Raw genomic sequence first — 19,257 nt, 5'->3', positions numbered from 1 at the left:
CTCCTGTTTATCAACTATAGATTCTCAAATAATGTGCCTTGATGCATTCACAGAATATGGAGCGCCATACATTAAAAAAAAAAACAGTATATATGCTGTCTAATTAGTTTATCTCACACAAGGAGCCATGAAAAGCAAGAGATACAATTCAGTGAATGTTGATGAGCTGGCAAGTGATGCCCTAACTGTAGACAGTGTTTGCTTTACTAAGAATGAAGTTTGCATTATTCAGTCTTAGAGCATGAAGATCCATACAGTTTAGGCAAACAAACAAAGGAAGCCATGCAGCCCTGATGAGATTGGCACTTCTCTACTTGTGACAATGGAAAAATGCAGCAGTGGAACCAGCCAGCCCAAGACATCATGCATTTAAAGCAGTTTAATGAAAGGTAACAGTAGAACTGTGGACTGAATAATACTTACAGGGTTATCAATTTACCTGACCCATAATTTTCCAAGCGGCTAACAATTAAGAAAATACAAAAGATGTTCAATTTATTTTTCTTTATCCATACTGGACAAGAGCATGCTAACAAATGGAGACAGAATATACATTCTTCAACTCTAAAAAGGGTTAGAACTTGGAAGCTGCTGCTGTCTTCAGCTACTTTAACTTTGGGCTATCAGTTAACAGATAGTTGTTCAAAGTCTGTTTCACCCAGAGGTAGTGAAGACTTTTTTTGTTTTTTTTTTTTTCCTGAAGAGGGCAGCTGAGGGGAGATAACAGACAGATACAGAAATCTTTTCATGAAACTTTCAAAAACACAGGCAGCACCTAACAAGCAGTTAGCATCAGGTGAGATATCACAGAGAAAAAAGACAAGCCAACAGTTAAATTAAAAAATCACCTTCATTTCATAAAGACTGCACTCATCCGGCAGTACAGAAAGACATCAAATCCAACATTTGAAGAAGTCTAAACACAAAGTGTGGTCACTGAGGCACAGGGCACACACCGGCATGCTGAAGGGAAAGCATCGCTTTGACCACAATGAAGTAATACAGTACAGGGAGCTTTGTTGGTTTGGCCGAAAGTCATTAATGGACAAAGAACCAGGCGCGCTCTGCTCATGCTTACCCTGGTTTTCATCACATGCTTACAAAAGACCTTGCCAAACCATGACAGAGGCACCAAGTACACAGTTTGGACCACAAGCCCATTTAACAGTTAAGCACATAGTTCATTTTGAGCGCAAGACTTCACTTAATGGACATAATGTGCTTTATTCTAGGCACACAAATAACTATTCTAAAGTCTGGAGGCTTCACCAAGCCCTCACATTCTTCAGTAGTGAACTAGGTACAAGGAAAACACCTCTACAGGGTTGTGTGTGTTTAAGTCATATACAACTGATCACAGCATTACTTCACTCTAGCCACTTCAGAAAGAGTTATTCACTTCTCCTACCCCACCACCTTCAGAGAACAGTCAGCTCAGGCTAAAAACAAAGAACAATGAAAACTTCAGTCAGACTGAATCTAAGATAGAAAATGATTGTTAATACAAAGGGCTAACTCTGAGATAATTGATTTTACAGTACAGCAAAGCCTGAGCAAAACCTACGAGGAGCAACTGAAGGAACTGGGGCTGTTCAGTCTGGAGGAGGATGAGAGGAGACCTTATTGCTCTCTTCCAATACCTGAAAGGTGCTTACAGTGAGAGTGGGGTTGGTCTCTTCTCACTGGTGACAGGTGACAGGATGAGGGGAAATGGCCTCAAGTTGTGCCAAGGGAAGTTTAGGTTGGATATCAGGAAAAACTTCTTTACAGAAAGGGTTCTTATGCACTGGAATAGGCTCCCCGGGGAGGTGGTTGAGTCACCATCCCTGGATGTGTTTAAAAACCATTTGGATGTGGTGCTCAAGGACACGATTTAGTGGAGGGTTGTTAGAGTTAGGGTAGTACGGTTAGGTTGTGGTTGGACTCGATGATCTTTAAGGTCTTTTCCAAACTGAGCAATTCTAAGATTCTATGATTTTTTTTACGCTTATCTGAATCCGGATGGCTTTCTAAAACTATGGGTGCCACTAAGATTTCTTTAGGTTTCACACAAAACTGGAGGTGGTGCTCTTCTGTCTCACTTTGATGTTCAGCTTCCTTTTTCTGGAGAAACATTAAGACCTTGGACATACACAAAGAACACGTCAACTCATCCTGCTAAAACTCCCCTCCACATTCTCATCACAGTTAGTGTTCACCACTTCAGTCTTCCACTTTCTTGACATCCACATACTCAGTAGCAATTTAACAGTCCTCTGGAATTGTTACACCTTAGTACTTGACTTCTCTTCTGGTGCTGCTGACAACTCCTCTACTGCATGGTGGCTGCTGTTTTCACATTCCCATCAGATTAATATTTTTTGATCATCTGACTTCTGTTGCACTTTTCTGTAACAATAACCTTGAGACTGTCATCTGTTTTTTCTTATTGTTGACATCTCTGCATTCAAGTTATAGCTTTCTGTAGATGAACCCATGAAGAGATTCAATCCTCTCTTGCCTTTTAGATCCCTCCCAAAAACTTACTTTCCTTCTCTCTCTTGAGCTCAGCTAAACAGTTACAGCCACTCATCATCCCTGATCAATTCTCAGTGACTGTGACATATTCTCATTAGCACTCTAAAACCAAATCACAAATTAGAGGTGGGACCTGAAAATTACTTTAGTTGAATAGATGTCTTTTGATCTCAGCATCCGCTAACTGCCCAAAAGTTATGAACCAATTTCACTGTCCTTTAACAGTCCTTTAACAGTTAGCATCTTTCACATAGGCATAAGAAATGCAAGAAAATACAATATTGTTATAAATATTATGATTACTCTTTAGTATGTGCCCACTTGAGGTTCATCTCTTTTCACAGAATCACAGAATTGTAGGGGTTGGAAGGGACCTCCAGGGATCATCGAGTCCAACCCCCATGTTTTCTTGGCCATTTCTTTTGCTTAGCTTTTAGGATAGCTGTCAGTATCAAGAACTCTCAATAAGCTTATACAACTCTAATTTAAGAGTTGTATACTCTAATTTATCTTTGTTGTAAAGCCTTTTTCAGGGTGTCACAAACCAAAACCCTGATTGAACTCAGAGCAAATAAAAACAGAATTTTCCTTGGCTACAGAGTAGAAGGATTAATTCTTTAATTGTAAGCACAGCAAGTTTAGAGGTGCAAGAAATTGCATAATTCACAAATAACACTAGCAGCTATTCCTAACTTCACACTGGTTAGGAGAATTTTCTGCAAACTCACTTTAACATCCCCTGCACCACCAGTGAATAGTATGAGAGGAACATGGCAACAAAGCTTCTCTCTGTCATGTGACTCAAGCCAAGTTTTCCTACATTTTTCCTCAGCGTCTTTTTCCCCTTTGTGAGATACAAACATACTTCTACAAAAACCAGGGAAAGGACATAGGAAGTCAAAGCCAGAAACAAAAAAGCAGCCCTAAACATAAAAAAAAAAAAAAAACAACAAAAAAAAAACCACCTAACTAAAATGTAAAAAGAGCAGTTACTGCCCCCAAAAACAATTACAGTTTCATTTACCGTAGCAATAATTCTCAGCCATAATACACCTCAGAGCTAGGAAGACACATTACCAGATCTCTGCAAGTTGTAGAGACTCATTAACGAAAGCACATGAACTGGAAAACATTCCAAGGAGATTATTTATGTAAGTGCCAAAATCAACACTCCAGTTTCACCAGCATTTCAGTGCCAGGGTGGGATTTCAATATGAAAGAGTCACCAGGCAGGTCTTTCAGGTTTCAGGGGAAAAACATTTGTAACTACAAACAGGTTTAGACAAACTCAGTTCTTGCTGAAGTCTGCTGCAGCACTCAGTTCACTGAGAGCAATCAAGCTGCAAGATGAGATACTGAAGATGAAATCTGACAGTGACTCAAGCCTTTGTCAGGCATTCAGCTGTTTCACATTTTATCTTATATATCCACACCAGATACAGAACAATCCTTGAATCAGGAAACTTTGAAGGGCTATTGAATGAAAATTCCTCAATATTCTGAAGTCAAGAAATCTTACACCAAAAAGCAGAGAGTGATTACAAGTGTGCACAGAAACAGTCCGGCAGAGTAATGGCTTGTCAGGCTGACCCAAATCCAATCCAATTAAACTGCTAGCAACTACAACAACAAAACCCAAGCAAATGAACAAAAAAGCTGAAATTCATACATTATCTCACTAGGTTATATAAGAATATCATAGCAGGCATACAATTTCTGCCATTATATACATACATATGTGTGCATGCATGTATAAAAAATGTTCACTACTTTGTAGTGAACAATAAAGATACCAGTGGGTAAACTTACCTGTTGCATGTGTTCTTCTCCATAGCACAAAGCCCCACATTGCATTTTACAAGACTGTATCTTTAACAGAAATTCATTAATATATGTTCCAAACCCATTTCTAACAGGGATGAAGATCCTGACTGCACAGCTGGTCTAGCAGAGCACAGGAGTTCATTTAATACATTTTGCTTTTTCCTTTTTTTTTTTTCCAAGTCAGTAACAAAAGAAGTGTAAAAAGAACATTGAACATTCCACCACAACACCAAATCATTTCTCCCTGCCAACCACAGGGAAACTGATCATTGGCATCTTTGCTGTTATCAGTGCCCCCCCACCCCCATCCACTCCTGTGGATGCTTTGCATAACAGCAAACAGCACTTGCTACACCTGTGTGCTCTATTTACACAGTTGTTTTTTAGAGCTATGAAACTTTTTCAGAAGGCAATCTGAAGATTTTGAGGAGAAAGTATGAAGTCACATGAAACAGAATGTGAAAGTGTTTACTCAAATGAGAAAGATATTTAGGTGCGGAGACCTTTACGGAAAATAGATTTATTTCAAAGAAGTGGATGCTAAGGAGCTGTTTCCTCTGTTTCTCTGCCAAGTTTCCTGTAAAACATGCTCTCCCATTTTTATTTCAAGGATTTCCTACAAATCCTTAGCTCCTCTCATTCCAGAGACCGCTTCTCATTTTCTCACCACTCATCTTGCTCAAACACAAACTTGCCCCTTACTTTAGGCCATCCCACTCCCCTTTCCGTCCAGTGCTGAAAATTACATGCAGTAATGACCTTCACACACACTCTTGTTCCTCACTTCACCCTTCGATGTCCCCAACTCCTTCACTAGTCAGGCAAAGCTTTCTCCCTCTGCCCTTCAATTCTCTATTTCCTGTTCAGCATCCGTAACTTCTTTTCCTATGGCCAAGACCTCAGTTCTGTTATCCCATCCAGGCAAATGTATCCCATATTTATCCAAATATTCTGCTCTTACGCTTTCCCCTGATCCTTCCAAGCCACATTTGTTGCCCTCATACACCTTGCAAAAGGCCCCATTGCACCATCTCCAAGTCCCAGCAAACACAGCCAAATTTATCTTACAGGTTATCCCTCACAGGGTAATAAGTTACTGCCCCTGAAATGGCAAACAGAGGATACATTGATTTTCCTGCGATGCTTTCGCAGTCCAGGCACTCCACATTTAATCAGCTTGCCTTAAATACACACATATTATATGGAAGACTCTCCTCTTTCCAATTCCATTGACATGGTACAGTCCCCTCTTTCCAGTACCTGAGACCTGGGACCTACAGGAAAGCTAAGGAGAGACTTTTTATAAAGGCAGGTAGTGACAGAATGAGGGGAAATGGCTTTAAACTGGAAGAGGGTAGATTTAGACTAGATAGCAGGAAGAAATTCTTTACTATAAGGGTGGTGAGATACTGGAACAGGTTGCCCACTGAGGCTGTGGATGCCCTGGAGGCACTCAAGGCCAGGCTGGATGGGGCTTTGAGCAACCTGGTCTACAGGGAGGTGTCCTGCCTAGCACAGGGGTTGGAACTAGATAATCTTAAAGGTCCCTTCCAACCCAAACCATTCTATGATTCTATGACAAAACTAACCAAGAAAAGTTTCTATACACTACATAAACTATTAATGGAACATGCATCGTAAAACCTTCCACGCTATAACACTATAGGCTAGTTTAAAGCTAAACTAGACATAATTATACAAGCCTCAAGCACAGATTGCTTAGGACACTCATGAAATGCATTAAGTTCTTTGTAAAGACATGGAAAGTTTTTTGCTGAATGAGCACAAGATCACACTGTCATTACATCCCAACTCCAAAATAGTTTTCCCAAGATCCTGTCTCTTGCTTGCATTTATGCAATTCATCTGGGTACACCCTTGATAATTTCCTCTTTAGCACTAGTGGTACCTCAATGCAGGAGTCACTGTCCTGCCAGACAAGCTGCAGTACTCCTGTCTTTCTCTTTCCTACCTCATCAAATGCACACTTTCAAACCAAACCAGAAAGTAACAAGGGAGCCTGTTTCCTGCAACCAACCCATTGAAGCTCATTCTCCATTGGCCATTGGAGAATCTCTTGGGCAAAAGTAAGAGAAATAGCAATGCAAACAGAATTAGTTCTCAGTCACATGCTTTAACCAATCACAAGTAAATGAGAAAAGAGGATGCAGCACAAATATTGATCTGATCTCTTTCCAAAACTTAAACTTGTAAGGCCACCATTATATTTAGCTTCACACCAGAAATTCTACCCTTGTTCACTCCTTATATTGTTATAATACACAAAAAGCACTTCAGGGAGCACTTCTTTACTGGGAGAGTGATCAAACACTAGCATAGGCTGCCCAGAGGATGTGGAATCTCATGCTTGGAGATCTTCAGAAGCCAGAAGTAGAGTCCTGGGCACCTTACTCTGCGTGTCCCTGCTTGAGTAGGGGTTGGTCCAGCTGGACTCAGAGATCCCTGTCAGCCTCAGTCATTCTGTGATTCTGTGTAGAAGTCCCAGAGAGCATAGCTGAAAAGTTTCAGATATCATAGATCCTGGTCACTTCAGTTCCTCATATTAAAAGTAGTCTGAGATCTTCAGAATTAAGAAGACAGTCAAAACAATATTTTTTCATAATATGAAAATCCTCTTTTCAGTCTTGCTCACAAGACTGAGTCTAGAAAGATTGCTGGCAGAACTTTTTTATACTACCTATAGAAGAAGCCTATGTTTAAAATGCATTCACTTAAACAGAACTTTCAGTTTTCAAACAGTGCTTGACCTGACATCCACATTGAGAATAACTAGTCACAAGTTGATTAGATGCGTGTCTTATAAGACTACAAACACATTTTGCACTTCCAAGCTACCAAACCAACACATATGTTGCTCAGATTTAATCTCTTGAGATCTAATGGGCACATTTCTGGTAGCAACCTTTTTGGGAAGAACATCCAGTGGATCAAAGCCATCTGTTACTACTTTGAGGAACACGAAATTAGAATTTTCTGTTTATATAATCACATCTATTGAAGTTAATTGCACAAGATTTACCTCTTTGGGCAAAGATGTTAATTTGTTTCTATCGGCATTCAAATTGTTCAGCTTCTTCAGTTTTCCAATGCTCTTCGGTAGTATCTGTGCCAACAGAAACAAAGAAATATGCAAATTAATTCTGTAAACACAAAAAGACAGAACAAAACTTATCTCAATTTAAAAACGAATTAAGAGACTGATCCATTTTCAAAATGAGTATGCAGTTATTCCTGGTTATTACCATGCCTTCTGAAGGAGTTCCAAGGTTTTATTTTGCAGAAGAAACATCTAAGAATTTCAGTTCCTAACACTAATTCACTCATGAGTTATCTCTGCCCTAAGATGGCAGATAGATGACAGCTGCAAAGAGAAGCACGTATACAGAAGTAGTACCATAGTACTTAAGAGGAAGCTCCCTAGATAGCTAACTGAGAGGTAAGTCTCTCAGCCAGGTGCTATGAACTGACCTCTTTCCAAAAGACATAAGCTCCTATCATGTATAAGTCTAACTTTAGAAATGCTCTAAGTTTGATTTTTACAAACTTTTCCACTTTCAATTTCAAATGTCAACATCATGTGAACACAGTTTTGAAGAAAGAGAAGAAAACACCTGGTGGGAGGGAGTCCGGAATTTTATTTTAATTGACTACATATCGTATTTAGTACCTTGCTGAAGCAGATCAGCAGAGCAAGAAACAGTATGACAGTAGCTCTGCATCAGTTGGAGCTTTTATTCAGTTCCAACAAGCCTGATTCACATAATGCAAAACAAAAATTGGCAAAAACACAACGCAGCACAACCTCTACATTAAAAACACAACAATGTAAATGATACCTGCACCCCAGGTGCTCCAGTTCCCTTAGTAATCATGAAAGATTCAAGAGTGAATGTATGTAACTGCTTAGATCTTCAGAAGAGAGAATTTTTACTATGCACAACTTGATCTTCAGCACCCATTTAACAGGTTAGAAATAAAACGCATTTAAAGAAAGCATGCTACTTAGCAAGTAGGGATGGCGAGTAGTCTTACAAGCTAAGTGAATCAACACTTCCCAACAAGCCTTTTTACTGCTAGTCATTTGAGCAATCAAGACCACACTTACCTGCAGCTGATTTTCTGTTAGAACTAGTTCAGTAAGGCTTTCACAGTCTCCAATTGAATCTGTTAGCTGAATAAGTTTGTTCTGATCAACCTTCAAAATTGACAGCTTCCTCAATTTTCCTAGGCAGAGGAAAAATACATTTGTTTGGCTTAGTAACTTTGCTTTAATTATAGAGAATCATCCCGGTGAAAAACTTTTAGAAATTCTCCAACACAATTAAATGCTCTCCTTCAGGTAGCATAATAAAGAAGTTAGGTACTGCTCCACTTGGCCTTTGCAACATTTTTTGCAAGTTTATTTAAACTGACTGTAAAGTCAATGATATAATAATCACATTTCAGTATATTAAACTGTATTAAAATTGCAATCTGAGTATTGCTCCATCTCAAGTCAAGAACAGAAAACTAAGTGTCTGTTGGAAAACCTATATACGGGAGAAAAAAGTGGTTTTTTTCCCTATGTTATTCAATGTTTATTAACATTGAGCACCTATGTGTATTCAGTCATGGTAAGAAGGTTTACATAAAAGCGACAGCCTAATCCCAAATGCAATAAAGGCCTCTTTGTCCTAATATACAGCCCAGTCAGTCAGGCATGGAAATCAAGTTTATTTTTCAGAATAGCGACAATCTTTTCTGGAGATCTTCTCCTCAGAAAGCTATTTTATACTGCAATAGTTTTTTTATGATCTGTGTAAACTAGAGCTGACCTATGTAGAGCCCAGGACAGAGAATTCAGGAGACAGCACTAGTTGATGACACCTTCATCTCCATCCCCAGATTGCCCAGAATAGTTCCAGCAGATTGGTACATCAAACTTGATGATGATGCTAAATTACTGAAGCCGTGGCAGATGCATGGAAAGGCAGCCCCCTAAACAGAAACTTGCAGTTCAGGTGGTCACAGAGCTCTGTACCTGGACGGAATAACCTTGCGCACCTGTATAGCCTGGAAAGTGAGCCTGGCTACATAGGAGCCCTGCTAGGAAGGACCTCAGGATCACAGTGGACACCAGATTGAATATGGATTAGCAGTGAGTTGTCACCAGATGTAAATTAAATAGGTTAAATTTGGGAAATTTCATTCAGCAGATAAATTAAGTTGCTATGTTTCATCTACTGGACACTGGTGAGGCCACATCTGTAAAAGCATGCTCAGTTTCGTGTCCCAAGCCCCTGCTAATTCAAAAGAAATGGGTAGAAGGCAGTGGAGGTCCAGCACAAAGCTGTTTAGAGAGCTGGGATACATATGAGCTGAGGCTGAAGGAGCTGGCCTTTCTTGTCTGCTCCAACAGAAAGGCAGCCAAAGAGGCACCAAAGAAGAGCCCACAACTACGTAAAAAACAGCAACAGAGATGACAGAGCCAAACACTTCTCTGCAGTGCTGGTAAAACAGAAATGGACACAAATTCAAGTGCGGAAGGCCTTAGTGAGACATCAAGAGAAGTTTCCTCACTTGGAGGTAGTGCTGCACTGAAACAGGCAGCCCAGGGGTGCTGGAGCATTTCTGTATTTATGACAAAAGCACGCAGAGAAAATGATACAAAGCACATGCAATGGCCTGGCCCTTCACAATCATCTTCCCTAGCAATGGATCTCTATTTATCAGGATTTTTAAGAATAGGCAGCTCCTCTTGTTTAGCAGCTGGTGTTACAGACAAACTTTCCTCTTGCAATCTGCATGATCTGCATGATCTATACCCTTCCAAAAGATGATACATCACTTACGATGTACAACACTGTACTGGCTAGCTCACACCATAAGAAAGGGCTGCTACAGCTCTACCAAACACACACTATTCATTTGTAGGACAGGATTCAGCCCACACCCCTGAAATTTAAGTTTTAAAGAAATATTTATCTTTTCTCAGGCTCACATAGCATATGGAGAGAGTGGGGATGTCTGTCCATTCTCTTCCACTTTCTTATTTAAATTCTTTCTCTGCTACAGGATTGAAAAAGGAAGGAAAAGCACACTCTTGCATCAAGAAAAATTCTGGAAAAATAGCTGATGAGTAGTAAAGAAATAATGTCTCACTAGTTACTTCAGAAGCAAAGATATTTACTTTAGAAAGGAAATTTCTAAACTGTTTCTCAAGTGTCACAAACCAGAAAGGCTGTAGTTTGGGTCCACAGGGGTGAAGGCTGAAACTGGAAGTCTCCCACCAGATCCCATACAGGATTAACCACGTTGTCCAGCTCAAGATAATTACACATCCTCATTAAAGAGGAGGGCATTTTTTTGTAACAATACCATCAGCCAATCTTTTCAAGTGACTTACAGTATGTTACAAGCTAGAATTTTACAATGTTGAAGTGTTTTGACCATGACTTACATACAGTAGGAACAGTGAGGGTATACTAACTTTTATTTTGTTTTATTAAGTACCAAGTGCAGGCCAAAGAATAATTAAGAGATAGTCATTATGTAGACAATTAAAATGCTAAATTAATAGTTATGTATTTCATACTAAGCAAAAAAAAAAAAAAAGCTAAGACAAGCTAATCTCTTACACAAAAAGAGAAGACTACACAAGACATGAAAATAAACAACTTCCAGTATACAGAGGATTAAACAGTTCTGAATGATAACATTCATCCTATATTTACCAATGCCATCAGGTAAGACTTGAAGTAAATTCTGAGAAACAAGCAAGTCTGTTAAAGAAGTCAGACCATTAATTTCTTCGGGAAGGCATTCCAATTTATTTTCAGAAACATCCAGACAAAGCAGGTTTTTCAGGTTTCCTACTTCCTGCAACACAAAGTGATATTTTAGTCACGCTCCAACATGTCACAAAGCAATTTGAAAAATGTGCTACCACAATGAAATTCCAGAAAGAAAAGCAACTCTTTGTATGACCTCTAAATGTTGAAAGAAATATGTAAGTAAATTTTGCATGGTAAACCAATCAAGTTGCAGTTTCTTGTTCTACATATCACAACTGGCTTTAGTAGCCTCACAAGCTACACTGAGCATACCTAGGCAAGCACCAACCAAAACTGAGTAAAAAAAAAAACTCCAGGAAAGAACAAAAAGCTGTTTTTTCAGAACTGATTATCAACCTTCACATAATTAATGTCTGCCCCTCCCAATTAACCTTAGGCAAATTAGGATTAGTCTCTCCTGTCCAATACAGCAACATGCCATGACATCCAGGGATTTCTATCTTCACATCTCCCAGCTGCAACAAATGAAGAAATCGGAATTGGGAGTGTTGCTCTAGCAAGCATCTTTGAAGTGCCAAGTTGTACTGCCATCACCTACAATTATGATTACTTAATTTTTACAATGGTAATCTGACAATCAGCTTAAAAGTCTGACAGAGAAATACCTTTCTCCCTATTAAGAGCAACCCTCCCATTCCCCATGTGCACATACACCCCTACACATGTTCTACAGTAGTTCACACTTCAGTCATTTAAATGATCTTTGGGAGCAAGAAGGGAGTTGTCCTTTACTTTCACAAATACTATATTTTCATACATAGACAGCCCTGACTCTAACTCACAGGATGGCTTTTTTTTTTCTTTTTAGAAAACGTTTGCCTCTCAAGACAATCTTTCACTGAACACACAGCTTTTATCCTACAAGTTCATCCTTCAGACATCAAACAAAACACACAGTTACGGCCAGCTTCAACAAAAACAGCTGCTGAAGTCAGTTTTGACCTTTTATGAATGATTATCAGTGTTTAAATAGATATACTTAAAAAATAATTAGGCAAGCCAGCAACCAAGTCAACAAAGTCCACTAAAATGTGACCAATTTCCAAGTTACATTGTTGACAGTGAAATCAATACAGCAAATGACCACAAGCTGAAAAAGGAACACAGGAAAGCAGGTTTTAACTTGGCTCTAAATGAAAAAGAAGGAAAAGAAACCCACCCACACATTATAGTTGTACTTAAGGAAGGGAATTTAGAGTGCTGTAAGCTTTAAATGCTAAGGTCTCTCTTCCATCACTGATGTCAGATGAGGGATTTGCCTCCATAGATCGAAGTTTCCCTTCACGCCAACAGTTTCACCATTGTTCTACTACCAAACAATGCATCTACGTGGAAGATGACAGCCGAAAACAGTGATTCATTCTCAAAACTGTCAAAACTGTGACTTAGATAGGTATAAAAGGAGAGGATTGGAGCAGCCAGTTAGTGGTTCCCTGATCATCGCACCAAGATCATAAAGAGTATGTCATCCTACAAACCAAACAACGTGTCTATTAGCTAACAACTCCTTTAACAAAAAGTTTAAAACAAAGTGTTTGACAGCATACACGATTATACTTGATAACATATAATCCCTTAAAAAGGAAATTATTACAAATCTTAAACATCCAAAGCCAAACCCATGCAAAGCGAAATGAGAAAACAAGCCAAATTTAGATTGTCTCCTTTTAGATAATAATGAAAAGGTTTTCCTTTAAAAGTGCTTTCCATACAGTATCACTAGAACCCATTCTTACCTGAGGTATTTCAGCTAATTGGTTTCCATCCAACCAGAGGTCTTTAAGATTGAAAAGTGCACCAATTGTTTCTGGCTGTAACATAAAAGGTAATGTCAAGTAACACGAGACATATAAATAAACGGCCATCCCATAATAACTATTTGAGTAAAGCAATTCTTACTACCAGCATTACTTAGAGGTACCACAGCCAAATGCAGCAAGAGTGACTGTCACCATTTGGGAATTCCATCCTACAAACTAATTATTTAATATCCTAGACTTCAGTTGACACAGAATTATCAAATTGCATGCATCCTCTTCATCTACTGCAAATCCAAGATTCCACTGAGCCAGCTTAATGAAGATTACATACCTCCTGGTGTACCTGTCTGCCACAATTAAAGACATTGCAACTCTAAAGTTTGCTTCAGCATTATCCCAAAGATTCCCAATTCCAATCTGAAAATACAGTTGAGCATGCATCTGAGCTCACCCCTTCCAGTTTTCAACAAATGCTCGTGTGGTCAATCGGACTGTTAGTTCTAAGCTTGTGACCTTCCACTCTTTCATTTTTTCCATAGAAAGTGCTTGTGAAATACTCTAATTCTCTGGAGAAGAGCTGCAGAAGTTTTTCAGGCAAGATAATACTGCACTGAACAAGATGAAGCAGATATGGGAAGCTCTAACTCACTGCCAAAATGTATCTGCACATATAAAAAGACTTTCTCTTCCATGTATTTTTTTTTCTTCAATTTTGAATATCACATGGCCTATTTAAATTAATTATGTGTGAAACAAGACCAATGTGGACTTTTAGTGGCATATTCTCTTACCAAGTGATAAAGTTCATTGTTTCCTAAATCAAGTTCTTCTAGACGCTGCAGCTGGGCAAGTGATCTGTGAGATAAGTCAAAACAAAACCACATCAGACTAAACCAACAGAAACCAAATGTATTTGAATGAGCTCATTTTACTGAAACTTGTATTTCAAATTACTACCTATTGCAGACAGTTAATTTTACTGGGCATAGACTTCCTACAGCAATATCTTACTGAAAAAAATAATTTGGTTTGTCAGTATAATTGTATGATCTTGAAACATAAAACTTAGAATCAGACTATTATCCTTGATTTTAACCATCAGTCTGTGGGGTGGACAATGCCACATAGTTCAGTATAGTTGGTTAGATTTATTTCAGGGGCCATTTACTGTTACGTAAGTGAATAAAAATTCCACGTTGTGGTCACACATGACAGTACCTAAAACAGTGCTAATCAAGACTCACTAAATTCATCATTTGTCTTGTCAACCTGACCTATCAATTTCTGTAGAATTTTGGGATGGATTTGAGGATGCAAAGAAGCAAAATCCCAAAGGGATTTAAGAAGTTCTCTGACAGTGATACAATGCATTAACTTCCTACTTCAAAGGCAGTCTACTGTAGAACTTTTGCCCACCTTTCCCAAAGCTGCAGTAACACAAAAACCAGAGACTTGTCAGTTACATTACTGACACTCCAGATTTTCCAGTAGCAATAAAATTGTCAACATCTACAATAGCTTCTGTCTGACACTGAATGGAGAAACCTAGCTAGCAGTTCATAACTTCTGATCGCTGACATTTCAAGTTCCCTGTAGCTCACAGCTATAAAGCACAGCAACAGAGGTATAGGGTAGACTGACAGGAAAAAAGGATCCAAACATAACTGGGGAATAGGTAGTGAAGAAAAGAAACTACTCCATTACAGACAGAAACAGCTGCTTCCAAGCAACCAAAAGGGACCACCAGATTGTAAGATAACTGAATAATCGTACAAAAAAAACACAGACTACTCAGCCACAATACACACAGTATAAAAACATCCCATTTTTGTGTCCCACAACAAACCACTGGGGGAAGAGTGGGGCAGAATTCAGCCATCAATAGACCTGGATTTATATAAAGGACTTGATCTCCAGATTTTTGAAGCTTTTGTTCACTTAAGTACCTAACATGAATATTAATATTAATTTCATGAAGATACATCTACCAATTCAGAGCCAAAAACTATGAGATCCCACTGTCCTTCCTGAAAACAGGAAAATTCAGCACAAGGGTAATCCAAACTACCACTCCCACTGCTGATACAAAGCTTAGCTTAGTTAATGCAGGAAGAAATATCTGACACTAATACATTTTATACAGAATAGAATGCCCAGGAGAAAAAAAGAAAAAAAAAAAAAAAAAAGAACTAAAGAGACCATAAACTCCAGCAGCTAACCAGTTATATCTACAAAAAATGGATGTAAGCAGGTGTTGTTAAAACAAAGCTGCATCTCATAACGCTTATCAACATGAAACTGGATATTTGTTTCTAGTTGTCATTCTGTTTCAGATGCCAGCATGTTTATAATCAGAACATTTTACACTAAAACAATCAAACATTTGAAATGTCACTTACTCGGGTAAATATGTCAGCAAATTCTCTCTAAGTTCCAGTGAAGCCAGGTTATAAAGACTAAAAGAAATAAAAACACAAGAACAACCAGTGTTTACACAGTTTGTAACAAAAATGTTATGAACCATTATGGTTTTAATTCAATCAAAGCATCATGCAAAGCATACGAAGAGTGGAAATCTTTGCTTGTTTCTCTGTAATACCACAAAACAGAACAAAAGCTGGGAAGTGAACAGACAAAACATAATTTTCCATTTGTTAAGAAGAAAATAAACAGACTATAATCAGGTGAACTGAATTTGCACATCTGCTTTCAGAACCTGTCACAGGCTACAGAAGTTACAGAGCATTCAGGTAAACTCGTTGCTGTTAGAGCCACAGCGCGCTCATTACCGTAAGTGACATTATGCTTCTAAGCGGCTCACTACTCCATACCCCAGGCTTTTACTAACATCACCATAGCAACATTCCGATTTTTCAGGGGTTTATTTATGACTAAATGGAACACAAGGAGTCGGACATTATTCCAACACTATAATCTGCTCTAATCCTCCACTGTCCCAGGGAAAAATACAAATCAGATACAGTGACTACAAATAAGTAGTTCCCTGTAACAGAATATGTTCTCTATTGGTGTGCAGGGAGGAGGACAATACTGTATACCTTAAATAACTATATTAAAAATATACATACATCACAAAATTTGAAACACAAATTTGAAATCCAGGCCTAAAATGTTTGTTTGTATACCTAAGGAAAAAAAAAAAACAACAAAACATGTACAGAGGCTACGTAAAACTGACACTTTTGTTTTCACTTCAAACAATACCAACATAGTGAATCACACACAATCACTAGTGCAAGTAAAGAAAAACAACCAGCATCCTAAATAAAAAGCTCTATTTTGTGACTCCAATGCACCTATAGAAGCAGGGAAGGCAACATAATTGATGTAATGAGTTATTAAAGGAGACAGAAGATTTTTCATAGATTGAATTTGAATGGTGTCTGAAAAAAAATGCACCTTACTTCAAGCATCAGTTTTGCAATGCATTCAGAAAACTGTGAATGAAATCTCAGAGGAGCTTGGACTACATTCTGAACAGTCCTCCCCAGCTTCTAAAATAAGCAAATGTTACCCAATGTGCTCTGCATTCCTCCCAAGGAAATACATTTAAAACATACCATATGGATACAGATATTTTAGTATTAATTATTGTAAGAACAATTAAAGATAAGTGAGAATAACTCAATTAATGTTGCTCAAAAATTATTCGACAGAAACTAGGTAGTAAGGAAGCCATCATTCCAATGACACAATCTCAGATAAAAATTATAACACTAAAAACATGAGTGAGGATGGGACACAGTATCTAACATGTTTGCATAAACCACACCAGCAGAAGAGGAGAGGGAAGCAATGATGGAGGACCACTTCTCTCCAGAGCTTTAATAACGTGGGTCTGCTCGCACTCAGGCCACCACCTATGAACTTCAACGTTTTGGTTTACAGGCTTCCTATCCAGAAACTTATTCCAATCTTCCTTCAAATTTTGCACTTTCTCTTCAAGCTCGTATTAGATCAGTGCCACGATCCACTTTCATCAAGAGAACACGAAAAGGACGCATACTCCACCAAGCTGCATGTAATCTTGTGTTTACAGATCATCCTGCCTCTACTTATCTCCCTGCCCATCACACTGATGTGCCGATGAGTAAAGTGGTGCAATAATCTCTTAATTTCTCTTCTTACATCAGACACCACTTCAGCTGTGGTTAAACAGAAATCTTTGTCAGCAAAACCACGTTAAACAGCAAGAACATGGAAGCCACCTCCACATGCTGTCTCACCGTATCATTAAACTGGGACAGGTCAGTGAATCGGCTCAGGAAATTGATCCTCCTTAAAAATAACCCAGTGAAAAAGAATAACACGGATGTCTAATCCAACATACCGTAAATCCCCTTAGACACCTGGACCAACACAACTGCCGGAAACGTGTAATGAAAGCATCAGTGCTGCCTAAGCCAGCCATGCCATGAGAAGCTCGCGCGTAGCTGTGGCCCTGGGGATACCGCTGAGAGCTGCACTTGAATCCAGCTGCTTATCGTGAGCTTCAGAGTGACTGCAGCTGATCCCAGTCCCACGTTAGGGTCTCTTCTTAAGCCACCTGCAGGATTATGTCTCCACACTTAGAGACACCGCTTTCCAGAAGAGAACTTCTTTACTCTGCAGTTGCTCTTACTCACAGTGTGCTTACAATTACAACTTCACCCTGGAACAAAAAAGAGCCATCTCCCTCCACCCCTTTAATCTATCCTTTGTACTTCTTCCAGGTTCTCAGGTCCAGCCCAAATACAATATAAACAGACCCCAGTAGGCAAAATGAAGTAATGTTAAACAAAGGCAACTAAGTTTACATCAGCAAAGCTGGTCCATTAGACTGAAATATTATGATTAGGTGGATCTTCCTGAAAAAAAAAAGAGGCCAGAAAATGTGGGGAAACTCATGATGCTTAAATCTCTACAAGTCACAGAACTGCTTCCAGCAAACCTGTGTGTTGCAATTTAAAATGGGATGACATGATAATTACCAAATAAAATAGCAGCAAAAATGGAAAATACATGCTGATGTACTGGAGCACCAACTTGATACATTACAGAGGGAAGGTTGCATCTTTCCCTTATATTTACCAAGAAGTTCTTAGTATATTATACATTCCTATTTTGCTACTTTTAACATATGCTAACAGACAGGACTTTCAGCCACATGCAAGAAAAATACTTCATATCTTGCTCTTTTTCAAATACATCGCCTTATTTAATAACACATTCTCTGCAGAAAATGTATTCTTTCCCCATTCTCAGGTACAAATAATGGTTTTTCACAATATTCTAATTGAAAGAATTTCCTTTTTTTCCCTCTGCCATTAATTTTATGGGTGCATTGTTAGTAGAGTCTTTTAGAAGATTTTCAAAGGAACTAAAAGAAACCATATCTTAACAGTTTCTTAACAGAATCTTTCCCTAACCCTAATTTTAATCTAAGGGAGAAAAGCAGTCACTGGGGTTTTTTAATATCAATCTGTAAAGCACAGGGGCAGACCAGCCTACTCTGGCAGGAGACAGCTCTGTCAGCAGCTGTTCACAGCCACATTTTGAAAAACAAACATGCTGCAGAGCATTGCAGACTGCTCTAGTACAAAGAGACAAAATAAGCTGAATGCTTTTCCAAGGTCAGTACTGTAAGAAGCTACAAAACTTGTAAAAGCTTAATAAAAAAATTATTAATATTGTAATAATTCCCACCACAAGAGCTACCACACACACTGAATGGTGTGCACGTGTGTGAAATTACTGAGCACAAGGCAACAGCAAAATCAGTCAGAGGATTCAGTACCTGAAATACAACAAGGCTTTCCAGATGATTTCCGCTTTAAAGGTGGAATCAAGCAGAAAGTAAATGTACAACATGGCTAAAAATGCCATTTTCAGTACAAACCAGACACGTTTATTCTGTGCTGTACTTGAAGTAACTTTAGATGCTGGTGATGACAGCTAAAAGGAACAAAGGATAAATGTGAAAGCAACAACTGAGAAAAAAGCTAAGAGCAATAAAGCAGTCTGTAAATGCCGGAAACATCTTTTCCTGGACATATTTGTCAGGACTCAAAAGAGAATTTCACAATCCAACATGCTCTACAGAAGAGGTGCGCCTGGGGAACTTCTCAAATACTCCTTCATGCCAACCTCTGTGGCTCCTCTCAAACAGAGGGAATTCTAGACCAAGTCGCTAACATCTGAATTGAAACAGATTCTTGCTCTTTCAAAGTGAGTTCACTTTTCTTTGGATTAATTGCAGAGAATCTATCAGTAGCAATGTCCTGGAAAAGTCATTTAAAAAG

At 38.7% G+C, this 19,257-nt stretch overlaps 1 protein-coding gene across 4 annotated transcripts in view; it reads right to left on the bottom strand.

Annotated features, from left to right (window-relative positions):
• Window positions 1-19,257, bottom strand: part of LRRC1 (leucine rich repeat containing 1) — a 62,599-nt gene that overhangs the window by 6,724 nt on the left and 36,618 nt on the right. For all 4 annotated transcript variants that reach the window (XM_052676860.1, XM_052676871.1, XM_052676880.1 and 1 more), the window contains exons 5-10: window positions 15,355-15,411; window positions 13,747-13,810; window positions 12,932-13,006; window positions 11,076-11,220; window positions 8,468-8,586; window positions 7,382-7,465 (exon numbers count right to left, since the gene is read on the bottom strand). In XM_052676860.1, the coding sequence (XP_052532820.1) occupies window positions 7,382-7,465; window positions 8,468-8,586; window positions 11,076-11,220; window positions 12,932-13,006; window positions 13,747-13,810; window positions 15,355-15,411 (544 nt within the window). The remainder of the gene's footprint in view (window positions 1-7,381; window positions 7,466-8,467; window positions 8,587-11,075; window positions 11,221-12,931; window positions 13,007-13,746; window positions 13,811-15,354; window positions 15,412-19,257) is intronic.

The sequence above is a fragment of the Tympanuchus pallidicinctus genome, unplaced genomic scaffold, assembly GCF_026119805.1.
Source record: "Tympanuchus pallidicinctus isolate F22 unplaced genomic scaffold, pur_lepc_1.0 scaffold1, whole genome shotgun sequence".
In the NCBI taxonomy this organism is placed as follows: domain Eukaryota; kingdom Metazoa; phylum Chordata; class Aves; order Galliformes; family Phasianidae; genus Tympanuchus; species Tympanuchus pallidicinctus.
Note: the sequence above shows the minus strand (reverse complement) of the source record. Positions and strands in the feature narration are given on the sequence as shown.